Source organism: Perissodus microlepis, chromosome 3 (assembly GCF_051167445.1).
Source record: "Perissodus microlepis isolate ML-2025 ecotype Zambia chromosome 3, ASM5116744v1, whole genome shotgun sequence".
NCBI classification, from domain to species: Eukaryota; Metazoa; Chordata; class Actinopteri; order Cichliformes; family Cichlidae; genus Perissodus; species Perissodus microlepis.
The window spans coordinates 11541909-11555708 of record NC_140463.1 but is presented as its reverse complement, the minus strand read 5'-3'; the positions used below and the strand labels follow the sequence as shown (position 1 = coordinate 11555708).

At 38.3% G+C, this 13800-nt stretch overlaps 1 protein-coding gene across 1 annotated transcript; it reads left to right on the top strand.

Annotated features, from left to right (window-relative positions):
- The first annotated feature begins 1038 nt into the window (after positions 1-1038).
- Positions 1039-13024, top strand: LOC146389907 (GTPase IMAP family member 4-like). Its single transcript, XM_084909370.1, has 2 exons — positions 1039-1361; positions 12127-13024. Exons 1-2 carry the CDS (start codon positions 1039-1041, stop codon positions 13022-13024), a joined length of 1221 nt encoding a protein of 406 aa, XP_084765496.1.
- The last annotated feature ends 776 nt before the right edge of the window (positions 13025-13800 follow it).

Sequence of the window (13800 nt, the reverse complement as noted above, 5' to 3'; positions counted from 1 at the left end):
TGTCGGCTGCTGTTTTTTTCCTTTTACTTACTTCCGAAAAGAAAACCTAATTTCTGTTGTTCAATAGGCTACTGAAAAAATGTAAACTTTTTAAAATTATGTAAAATTGCAAAACGCTTAGTTGTGTCTCTAAAACCTCTGTAACTTTGCTCTGCTTCACTTCAGCAGCATCAGGTAATGTTCATATGTTGATTAATGGTTTTCTTACGTTTTTGATCTACTGCAGAATATTTTATAAAATCCCAGGCCAGGAAAATCACCTTCATGTTTTTCTGTGTTTTATCCTGTTACTTTGACACAAAGGCATCTGCTGTGATGCTCACACCTTTGATAAAGTCTCGCAAGTGTCAGCTTTCTTTTTATAGATATAAAAATATGGAAATGTACTGATGCATGATCTGAATTCTAATATTTCTGACTGTCTGAGGCAAAATTTCCCCGAATCGAATTGAATCGAATTGAATCAAATTGAATCGAATCGTGGACCAAATCGATTCGGGACCTTGTGAATCGGAATCAAATCGATTCTAGAAATCAGTGACGATACCCAGCCCTAGCCAACTGACACATCGAACTTATTGGTAATGTCACAAGAAAAACAATGGTGTGCTTGGTTTCAACGTAACTTTATTCTTTCGTGAGTTATTTACAAGTTTCTCTTTGTTCACAGCCATTGACATGTCGAAGAGGTTAACACGTGAGGAGCGGATCGAAATTGTATTGATATCTGGTGAACGCAGTAACCGGGTCATTGCAGCAGATTTCAATGCAAGACACCCTACGAGACCACCCATCTCGCATGCTACAGTTAGCAAACTGCTGATTTTTTTTTTTTGTGCATGAGTTGCTGTATTTTACTTTTTTAAATATTTTTATACTGTACAGTGTTTTGTTCTTATGGGTTTATTGCATGTTTTTATCGTACTTATTGTTTGACTTGTCCTGGAAAGACTCCGCCCATCCCTGATTATGAACTTGACACACATGTGAGGTCCCAGAGGCCAATAAGAGGGCCTGGCAGACCACAGAGAGGGAGGCATGGGAGACAGGCAGCAGAGATGGCGAAATAGTGAGTGGCAGGTGACGGCCGCAAGCGGTGGCGGAGGCGCTGGAGTTGGCGTTGGTGAGAGACGGGCTGGTGAAGGTTGGCGTGCAGGACATGGGAGAGCATACGACGCCAGCGAGCAGAGAAGCGGAGGGAACTGTTTTGCTGCTGGAATAACAACGAGGCCAGATCACGCTACGGTGGGGAATCAGTGGGCAGCAGGACAGCGCCCTACCTCCCACGGCGAGATGGGCTGGTGCCGGTTGGCGTGCTACAGGAGAGTGGCGGGCAGAGTTAAGAGCTCTGCCCATCCAGGGTAAGTCTCGCGACTTATCCCACTATAATAAACTGTAGCCACTATAAAGAATAGTGACTGTTGCTGCCCCTCTCTTCCAGCACCCCGGAGCAGAAACAACGAGGACGCCGCCGCCCAGTCAACACACATATGTGGGGCCCAAATAGAGAGCAGCAGGGCTAATATTTGGGGCCCACTTGGGAAACCCAACTGGGGTCCAGCTAATTTTGTCCTCAGTTTCCATGGTGGCCCCAAATGTGTTTTCCTAGATGGGTTTATGCTGGGCCCCAGATAAGCCCCAAATCAGGCACAGTCAAAAAAAATATGTGGGGCCCAGATGGGTAGAAGCAGATCTGATATTTGGGGCCCACTTGGGTTACCCACCCGGGACCCAGCTAATTTTGTCCTCAGTTTCCATGGTGGCCCCAAGTGTGTTTGCCCAGATTGAATTTTGGATAATGAAAGTAAGCTATAATTTAAATCACCTGTACAACAAAGCCAGTTCATCTTTTTTTATTAATACTGATTACTATGAAATTTTAAAACAGTATGCTTTTTTATATAATACGTTTTTTTGTTTGGAGAACACGTTGACAAAAATGTTCACAGTATACACAAAACAATAATAGTTTAAAGGAAAAACAAATGCAGCAAACCACAGCTTCTCACTCATTCACCAATTCATTGGTCCTGAAAGAAATGAAATAAAATAAAGAATTAGTGCATTTTCACAAACAAAATCAGATTTGCAATAGTACTGGAGTTGTTTTGGAGGTTATGCTGTTCAAGTTGTTTGACCTCCTACATTGAACTCTGTGAAGACCATGAGTATTCATGGAAACAGAAAAGCTATTTACAAAAGGATTTACCAAGTAGGCAATCAAAATTTAAATTAATGTGAAATATTTTACCCTATACCATCTGAATTGAAGACAACTGTTTAAAAGACGTCTACATAGATAAAATGATAACTGATGTTGTGGGGTGTCTCAGTGATCGGCACAGAGCTTAGAACAGGCAAGTGGTTAACCAGTTTTTTTGCATGGTGCAGCACCTCATAATGAACACAAAACAAAATAGTAAAATGTAACAATGGCTACATCTACCAAGGAGAAAACAGATTCCACTTCTTGAGGTGTGTGCCAGGCGGGCGCCAATGATTTTCATGTAAATCAAAAATAGGACCATCAGATAAATCAGTGTGTCACCAATCACACTGGTAAAAATACAGGCTGGCTCTGGAGTTCCTGGAGCTTATTCACATTCTGTGAGCGCCTAAAAAACTGTTTAGTGAGAGACTTCTTCAAGTATGCTGCAAGCCAGGAAGAAACGTGGTCATTCCTGCCAGCAGCCACCAACCTCCAGAACAACATGAGCTGATGGTTTCATCTCCACAATTTGTACTGTCTATCTAAACCTAGTCACTAAGGGATACCTCACGTACACACGACACTGCGCCCTTGCCATGTGGTTTCCTCTGCGGTTTCATCTTGCACCAATAAACCACTTTTCTGCCTCTTTTCTGGTAATCTGGCCGGTAAGAGCATTTTTTTTCAAGCTGCCTGTAAAGTACACATATTGACCACAGGAAAGTGAGACTATATTACTAAATCTAAAGACAAAGCTTTATTGTTGTTTTTTTTTTCATACTTGTATTTGAACTGTGACACTGCTTAAAATCTCATGGCCACGCCGACGCATCTCAATTACATGACCACTTTAAGACGGCGCAACAACAAGATGTAGCGACCCCGAGTCTCCGTTTCAAGTTTTATTTAAAGCGCGGCCCTTTATACACCAGATTTTAAATTTTGTAATCAAAACCAGAGTTATGATTAAAAAAAATAGATGCAACATTTTATTTCTGAATAAAACTGCTGTATTTACTGCGAGGAGAAACAGTAAAAACAGTGTTTTCTATGGACAGCGCTACCACGCACTCTGCCTGCGTGTGAAAAAAAAAGAAAAAGAAAAACACCCCTTCCCTATTAGTGTTAAAGCGTACCATGTTGACCAATCAAAAAATTATATGGTAACATGTGGCATTTGGTTGTTTAGGAAGAGGGGAAAGTTTTAAGAGTGATGCTGGCGAGTGACCGAAAGAAAGAGAGCGAGCAAGTTTTGAGTTGTTAAGAGATTTTTTGACGTTTGGCGTGTTTGCAGTGTGTAGTGTGGTGGGATAAGCCCTGCTATGAAGCCTGCAGGGTTTTTCCCTGTGGTTCTCCTTTGCATTACAGTGAACAGAAACAATTTTTTGGGAGTGGCACAAATAATGTGTGTGGTATCTTATTTGATGCAGGGCACCTGATTGTTCTAGATAGATAGAAAGATAGATAGATGCTACATTTTTAGATAAATAATTGCATATAACCTTGTTTGCAAAACTTGTGCAAAGGTTTTTATAATTTACAAATTCTATTTCCATTTCAAGATTTGAAAATGAATCATTAGGCATGTTAGGGGTTGTTACAGTAAAAATTTAGACCTGAATTTAGGTTTATTGTATTAATAACGTATGTCAAACTGAAAAAAATAACTGTAAATTCAGACATGTGAGGTTGTGCTGAAAAGAATTATACTAAACAAGGTAAGCTTAATAGTTTTTTTAAGGTGAAATATAGAGGTCAAATCAAAAGTAGTCAAAAATGGCCAATTATACCCTGGATCCCACAGGGTTAAGTCACTGATTAAATTGTTTGGAAGAATGACTACAGCTGTAGTGAGCATCTGTTATTCAAACATCAACAAAATATCTTACAACTAATGAACTTACCATATAGCACTTCAAAAACTTTAAGCCCTTGAAATTCCCGCTTTCCATGGTGCCCAACGAAGTTATATTGCCTGGAAAGAGCATTGTCCATAATGAAGGCCATCATTCTTCTTGTGGTTTCATCAACAGTGCTCCCTCCGTCCTCTTTTCCCCGGACATGTCCACTTTTCACGTTCTGTCCGGGGCATCCGGGGGTATTTTCGAGATGGATGAAAATGTCCGGGTTTTCCTATAGGCCTACAGAGGACCCATATGTGCAACGTCATCCCCGAACTGCTGTGTGGTTGTTCTGCGCTCACAAACGGGACAGAGCACGGAGCGGCGCGCTGAAAAGATGCCAAAAGATGCCAAAGCGCAAGTTCATCTTTTCAGACAAACTGCAAAAGAAATTTCCCTCGTACCATCCCAGTCGGAATAAATGGGAGGCGTAGTGCACTGTGTGCAGAGCTGACACTTACGGTTGTGTGTCTAACAAAGGTGCAGGAGATCTTGTTGCCTACATGGACACAGAAAAACATAAAAAGGCTGTGCGAGGCGAAAATTCATTTTGTAAGTTGACTGAGTTCTTTGTTACACCTGGGAAAAATGAGGATGTTGTTGTATCTGCAGCAGAAGGTGCACTGGCATTTCATACTGTGAAGGACCACAATAGCTACAGATTCATGGATTGCACTAGTGTGTTGCTAAAAAAAAAAAAAAAAAAAGGAAAAAAAGGAAAAAATGCATTTCCAGACTTTAACACAGCTAAAAAGTTCAGCAGTGCCCGCACCAAGGCTGAGGCTATTGTCACTCTTGAAGCTAATGAAATCCAGTACTGTGGCATTTCTCAGACTTAAGTAACCATGGAACAGGGAAAATATTCCCAATCATACTTTGACTGGAAGAATGGTGGCGTGCAAACAAAATTAATTGAGGTTAGAAACGCCAAATGAGACAGAAGAAACCATTGCACAACACCTCACTGGTACCTCACTGGTATTTTTTTCTTATATAGATGAGGCATTATTTCTGTAACATTATTTAATTCCAGAGGTTTTTAAGTTTTTTGGGTTTTTTTTTTGCACTTGTTGACTTGTAAAAGCCTATATGACATTTTTTTATGTTACCATTCATTAACCGCACAGAGAAGGCATCTTTTAAAAAAAATTTCTTTAAACAAACAGTATTATTAAAATTCTTCATGACTGGGCCAAGTGTCCTCTTTTTTGGAAATCAAAATATGGTCACCCTAAAATATACGGACAACAGGGTCTTCTGTGGCAAGCTCTTGTCATCAATAAACAACGTTTAGGGAGCTCTATAGTATTCAATAAGAGGACCCTGCACGTCAGTTCTTGACGAGAGGGGGGTACCCGGCGCGTCGATAAGTGGAGCAAAGGCCAATGACCAAGCTTATTGTTCAGACATTTATTAGTTATGAAATGACTGAGCTGAAAGGCTTTAGCGCACTTTAACAGGCAGACGTGCAGAAATACATTCTGACTGACCATCACTTTGCATTTAAGAATCTTCCTTCTTCTGTCTTTGATTTCTCGTTAATGTCGTTTCAGCCAGTATTTGCAGCACATTTGAGGAGAGAACTTACCACACCCGTAAATCACATTGTTGAGGTTTCTAGCTGTAAAAGAAATTCAGTAGATCTTTTTTCTAAGTGTGAATAAATATATAAGCCTGTTTCAAGGCGTCTCTGTCAAATGTTCTTCGTAGTCATAAGCTATATTTTTGATCGGTAATATTTAATAGCAGTGATGATTCCGCCATTTCAGGATCATGTTTAGGAAACATAAGCAGGAAGAAGAGTGACGTAAAAGACAAACATTCTGTAGGTTTAAAAACTTATAGGTCAATAAAACTTCTCAACAACTTAAGATTTTTCCAATGGTGATATAATCAGGTTTTTTTTTGCAATCTTTTCCTGTTGTTTTCTTGTAACAACCCCCGACCCCCCAGTATCCATGCGCACATACTGAGCAAGGAAGTGAAACTTGAATTCAAAAAGACCAACCAAGCAAATTTTCTGTTAATATTTCAGTGTCACTCAGTTTTTTTTTCGTTTGTTTTTTCCCCAGTATTGTGAGCTTAAAATGTTCATCAGAGATCAGAGGATTCAATAAAGAAGCACTTACAAGTATTAGGTATAAAGGACAGTACCCTACCCTAGTAAATAAACAGTTAAACCGGGTTAAGATGAGGTCTTTTTAAATAATGACGCATCAGTAATACAGATAGCCTATGGGGGGGGGTAGTTGGAGATCAAAACAACATAAGACAATTTTGACATTTAACATTTAACGGTCCTGTTAAAATAATCTCCACCCCCGCGTTTAGTGCGGCGGGGGTGGAGATTATTTAACGGGATCGTGAAATGAGTGACACTGAAATATTAACTGAAAATTTGCTTGGTTGCTCTTAACTCCACTCTCAGTTAATGCTTTCACTTTCACTCTTTCCCGCATGACGGCGCAACACGAATTCGGTCTGTTGATAATTCGATTGATCAGGAGATCACTCGTTTCAGCCAGTATTTGCACCGATTTCGAGGAGAGAACTTACCACACTCTATTGTATGCTCCAATAGAGAAACACTAAAAAGTATTACCTATAACGGACAGTATCTTAACTTTTTTTTTATTGTTTTAATTGTCCTCAACAGATGAATAAGCCTCTGATGTTTTTTTTAACATTTTAACATTATGGAGACTGCAGTTCCAGGTAAGTTAAGTCAGACTTTATCAGTCTGCCCATTTAAAAAAACAGAAATTGTTCATATAACTTAAACCTAGTCCATTAAGTTCAAAGCAAAACTTGAATATTTATAGCGAACACCAACAAACTCACAAACTTCATCTATTACTTTTATTTATTTATAAAATTTGCCATTTTCTTGACTGTTTATCTACAAACTGCATTCCATTTAAATCACGATAATGTAAAAATAAATGAATTCTATAATCTATTTGAATCTTTAAAATATTAGATGAATTTTATAATCAGCACAGTGCATGCTATCGCTAATTAACACCTACTCCTTTTTCTTATACAACACAGATTTGAAGTTTACACAAAATATAGGTTGTGAACAGTTCTGACTGAAGTTTTCTTTTTAGGACAGTTAACATGACCTGCCCCCCTCAGTTTCTTCAGCTTTCATAAATTGACAGCTAAATAATACTACTCAAAATGTCAAAACTTAATAAACATTAAAAACCCAAAAAGGAAATCCCAAAATCATAAATATATTTTATTTTATCCTTTATAACTAATAAAACACTAAAATCCAGGTAATGGAATGGAATCCTTTGTCTCTATTACACATTAAAACAAGAGTCACTTTTGTGACACAAAAAACTCTAACTCTGACACATTTGTTAACTCATTAACTGGACTTTACTGTACACTCCTTTGTGTGAGTCTTGCCTATTTCTTATTCTGTTTGATTGTCCCTCATCACTGACCTTTTTATTAACTTTATTATCATTGATAACATAGAATTATGGCTGTGCAAAGGTACTAAGAAATCTAGGTGCACATCTCTTTAGTTTTTGATTATCGTTTATTAGTTTTGTTTTAAGGATTTACATTTTAAAAAGTTAAACCAGTAGTATCAGTAGTAGAGATAGCCTAATTAAAAAAAAGTTGGAAGTTGGAGTTCAAAATAGCACAAAGGAGTTTTGACATACAAAATAATCTCCACCCCCACTGCACTTAAGGGGGGCGATCTTAAAAGTTATGTTGGGATTGTGTGCCAATGCAACAACCTTAAATGCTTGACTTAGTTTATAGATGTAAGATTCAAGAAAGTCAGTGCTTCTCAGAAACAAGTTTCTGCACACAGGGCTCATCTATAATCTAGTTCTGAAAGCAGTCTGGCTTTCTTAAGGTGTCTGTAACTGCTATTAAACCCCGATTCTTTTGTCCCCGTGATAGAACAGAGAAAACCCGACTCATAGTGGTCAAAACATTTTATATTTCTTTTTATTCAATCATCTTCCGGAAGAGAGAGACCCCTGCACAGCCCAAACGCCAGTTGCGTGTTATTTCTGTACTTCAGACGTCACACACGTCACACAGTTTCATTACAGACGAACTCCTTCTACTCAGTTCCTCTTTTCTTTGTGTCTCAGTTCCTGTGCAGCTTGCAATAACGTCCCCTTTCTAAGGTCTGTTGCCAGGGCAACCTGTCTAGACTTAGTCTCACTCTGTCGGTTCCTCATATTCTACAAAAAACATGCAGTTTCTGGTCAGCCTGCAACCTAGTCTCAAAGCTGGCCTTCTTTTATACATAAAACAATCTAATGAGCAAATACACATTAAAAAATATCTCTCTATTTCTTAACTGACCTATAACACTGCCAAAAAGAGAAGATAATACAAATTAATATATGATTATATGATTAATATAAAAATCACTCTGTTAGACCAAACAGTCACAACTGAAGTAGCATGTTTCAGCTTTAATAAAAATATACAGTATTACAAAACATAAAACAAAACATTTAGCATGTATAGGCTATTGAGACTGTACATGGTAAAATGTGATGAGATTTCTAACAAACTGATGTGATGTGATGTGATGGAGATTATTATGAGGGCAAGCCAAATTATTTATTTTTCTACATTATCGCTATTTCAGTCGATGCATTATTTTAGATGCTGTGGCAGTTTTACAATGCCTGTGCCATACCAGCTCAGCGCCATTTCCTTCAGGAAGTGTTGAACCTCATCTTTCACCTCTTTGCCAGAGCAGAATCGCCTTTCAGCTGGCTGTAAACTGTCTACACCACTTGCGAAGGTTTTTGACATCCATGCACGACTGCCCATACACATACACAGTCAGTTGGCAATGAATTTCAACTGGTTTAACGCCTTTTGCAGTCCAAAATTCAACTTGGCACTGCGTGAACTTGGCACTTGGTGGTAGCATTCAATTTGAGCTGTATTTTCAAGGGCTGCCAACCCAAGATTGAGCATCCCAGTGAAGCCTCACATGCTTGTTTGGGAGTGGAGGAAGCACCGATCACAACAGTGTGGCCAACAGCCATAGGAACAGTTTCTCTATGTTCCCACCACTTTGGAGACCTTACTTTTGGGATTGCCCTAATAGCTATTTGTTAAAACTAGCAGTTCATTAGTGATTGTTATAAATGTTTAATCAGTAAAGGTTTTGTGTCATGTATGACTCGGAGAACTGTATTACAGATTATGTGTAACGCAGGAAAAAGAAAGCATGAATCTGTAGCTTTCTGTCTTTATAGTTACAAGTGGTCCCATAAACCTCAGCAGAAGCTGTGAAATTCTGCCAACTGACAGAGAGTCAAACTGAACCAATTCCAAAAATTCTTTTTTACTTTGTTTTTAATTGGTATTTTGAAAGGTGCAAAAATTATTGTTTAATTTTGTGCTTTGATGATTTATAATTTTAATGATGACATCTACGGGTTGACTTCTTTCAGGCTGGTCACCCATTTAACTGTGTTGTAATGATTGTCATTTCACTTTGATTTGCTGTCTAGGTAGTCAAGTGGGGTTAATTCCTATTAAAAGGCATCTCTACACTGCTCAAAATAAATAAAAATAAATAAATATATCACACTTTTTATATATGACACTGTTTAATCAAAGTATAGTATTGATCTAGTCAGTTAAGTAGCAGACGGGTTGTTGATCAGTTTTAACTGCTTTGTTTTTTTTTTTAATTAAATTAACAACTGTTGCACTAGATGGGCAACAATGAGACCCCGCCCCCCCAAAAAAAACAGGAATGATTTTACAGTTGGACGACACTGACATTTGTTCCCTCCATCTATTTCACAATTCAATATCACCAGTATCTGCTCCTTTGTGCCAGAAGGAGCAGGATCAGGACTGCAAGAGCTACAAGTTATCTCCAACCGGACACTGGTGTTGACCATTTTTATTTTCATCAAAAGATATGGCATCTTTTCATTCCCAGCATTATCCAGTCCATATTGATATAAACAGTGTTGGGTAAGTTACTTTAAATTAGTTACTTAGTTACATTACTAGTTACTTCTATCAAAAGTAACTCAGTTACTTCAAGTTACTCGTTACTTTCAGAGTAACTAGTTACTAGGGAAAGTAACTTTGGTTTTACTCAGAATTCTCTTGTTAATGTGTTGCTTCCGTAATTGGATACCCAGCCAGACTGCCAGTCTTCTGGCTTGCTTACTTGCCACAAGTGCACTGTGCCAACTACCAATAGAAAGGAAAAAAATAATGTGCATATTTCCACGAGAGAAATCCCACGCCTGGACCGTCGTTGACCGCCGCATGATTCTAGCCTGCTTTTTACATCCAACACAAAAACTGCAGTCGTGGTGCTTTCGATTGGACTCAGAACTCGGAAATTCTGCCTTCTGAATAGGAAGATGCAGGTAACACCAGACTGCAGATGAGCTGCTTACAGAGCTGGACTGGGACAAAAAAAAATCGTCCCGGGGAATTTGACTAGAGACCGGCCCACCATTATAGGAAAAATCATAAAGCCTTTGAATGAAAACAAACGCTGTTGTGACAGTGATGTACACTGTTCTGATGGTATATATGTATCAATCTATCAATCGTTTGTTGTAAGACTCAGATAATTATTTTTTTTTAAAGCGAGACATTTTAAATGAGAATAAGAAAGAAAAGTATTTCCTTGTGCCCCCCTCTCCCTGTTAATGCCCTACCTGCCCCCCTGGCAACACTTTGCTAGACCCGCTCCTGCACAGTTACCAGCTGTCAGCTAAGTAAAAAAAGGATCCTGGTGTTATTTGTCTCTCAGAAACAGTTCATAACTTCCCTTCAACTCATTCATGTCACCTAAAAGGTAAACCTGTTTCTCCATCACCTGTTCAGCTCTGATGATTCAGTAACGACATCTCCTGGTTTCATCTTCATGTTTCCATCTCACCACATATCCAAACCGACATCATGACCAGCAGCTTTACAGCTGTGGCTCCAGCAAACATCAGCTGATAGTAGAAAGTAATATTAAATAAATTCTAACAACAGCTGATCAAGCTTAAACGTGCTGCTGTTGTTTAACGCGACACCCGCTGGTTTCCTCTTTCTGGCGCAAAGTAGGCGATAAACAAACAAGAGAGAAAAGCCGATCAGCTGATCATTGATCAGTTTCATGATTGAAGTAGAAACAGGAGAGGGAGGGGGAGAGAATGAGAGGAGAAGAGGCAGCTGTGCAGCGTAAACAGAATAAATCCAGCTTTGTGTCTTTTTCATTGTAGCTGAAGTCCGGGACAAAATGTTCCTTTTCACCTCAATACGAAACCCGTAATATTTTCTCTGAATACGAGACGTTTCCGTTTTTTACGGGACGGTTGGCAACTCTAATAATTAACCGTATGAACAAAATAAAGTTCAACATCAGTAACATAGCACCACCCAGCTGTATAGAAACTCCGTCATGCTAGCTAGTACGCAGTACGAAAAAGTCAGCATAACGAAAATAAACTCCACCTAAACTTGATTTATATGTGACTCAGATACACTGCAGGTCATAACTTCTTACCTGAAGTTCAGTTCACCTGACACTCTCGGACCAGCGGCTGCTTCGGGTCTCTCCTCTTTCCTCCCTTTTCCTTCATCCACCTGCTGGCCTCCACCACTTGCTAATGTTATTGAATCTGTGGAAGCTCCGCGATAGCCACCACACGAAGTAACGAATAACGAGCCTATCTAAATCCCAGTGACGAGTAACGCGTTCCTGGTTTTGGCATAATAACTAGTTACCGTGCACGTTACCACAATAATAACGTAGTTACTGTAACGCGTTACTTAATAACGCGTTAGTCCCAACACTGGATATAAATACCAAGCATTATCTTTTTTTTCCACTGAGATCTTGTTTTTTTTTTTAAAGTCTACCTTTAGTTATTTTTTAAATTTTTAACATTATTTTGGACGGCAAAAAAATTTAACAGTCTTGAGCTTCAGTCTGGAGCCAGATTAAGTTATTTTAGTGTTATTACAATGTTAATGTTAACAAAATGTCTTTTCAGTGCCTGAGCTGAGAGTTGCTTTGCTGGGGAACAGCTGGTCTGACAAGAGTTTGCTGGGGAACTTACTACTGGGAGAGACCATTTTTTCCACTGAAGAAGAACTCAACATCTTTTGGAGATTCAAAAGAAAGTTTAAGGAGACAGAAATAGTTCTTGTTAACACTCCAGATCTTCTTCATCCTAACATGACCCAAAAAGAACACGTAGAAAATTGTATAGAATTCTCTTTTCCTGGACCGCATGTGTTCCTGCTGGTTCTAAAGCCTGAAAACTTTACAGAGAAACATAAAAAGAAGCTGGAATCATTTTTTGAAAATTTCTGTGATCAACAATTTAAACATTCACTAGCAGTTATAAAACTCCAAGCAGAAAAATCACATTCAACAAAGACATTTCAGCAAAACCTACTGTTAAGAGACACTGTTGAAAAATGTAGAGCCACATTGTTGTGGGAGGAGAACCTTCTACAACAACAGCTGTTGTCAGCCATGGGCAGCATAGTGAAGGAGAACAATGGAGATTATCTCAGTTTGGATATTTACAAAGAACCAACAAGTGGCATTCTGAGTGAGCATCAAGCAAGGAGAAAATTAAATCAAGGAGGGCTAGTCGGTGAGAGCTTGAATCCTGTTAAGGTTACTGGTAAGTACAAGAATATATTTCATAATGTAATAAAGACAAAATTACCATATTTCAATTTCAAGTTATTTAATATGCTGATGGGTGGTAGAAAATGTATTAATTATTCTATTATGGGACATTTGTTGAGCCTTAATATGATTGTTGAGTGTCTTTTGACTGGGTTGATACTCACGGGAGAAATGTCATGCAGCTGCAGGTACATCAAGGTCTTTAGAAAGTATAAGTACACAACTAACAAAACTATTTAGATACACATTTATAAATAAATTATTAAAATATGAGCTCATTAATTTGTTAATAGAGCTTATTTCATATTTTAATTCATGATTGATTCAGCCAGTTACTAGTTAAGTATTACATCCAAAGTGAGGACTATACCAGAGTTTGTTGGAGGGGATTTCAAATTGAAAGAAAACTGAGTAGTTGGAGTCACAGGGTAGCTTAATTAAACCCTATAAAAGTGTCTTCATTTAACATGAAATATGAATAAGGTTATCACAAAACAACAGTAAATATTTCACAGAGATTCAAAAACATCTGTCTCTGTGAATCTGTCTGTTTAAACATCGTGATCAAAGTTCCCATCATAATAAACTGATAATGTCTCTGGAATGATTCACAGTTTGGAATTCCTTTAGTTAATTCATGAGGTTTGACTTTCCTCTTATTTGTAGTCTGTCAGCTAGCTTTAGTGAGACAAATCAGTGCCCAGTTAGGTTTAGTTCAGACCTCCTGAATTAAATAAAATAGTGAGGGAATCTGGTGCTGTTCTTTCACCCAGGTGAACTGGGCTTAAATTAAATAAATACTGGATGGTCTCCTTCTCATTCATTGAAAAAACAGAGCTCTTCTGGGAAAGAAGATAATCAGGTTAAGATGCCTCTTCATCATCAAAGAGAATCACAAATATGTGGGCATTTCCATAGAATATTAAAACCCCAGCATTAAATACCAAATATAATGTCCATAAAGAAAAAAAAAACCTTCAAATACTGCTACAGCACTATTTTTGTTACAGCAATAC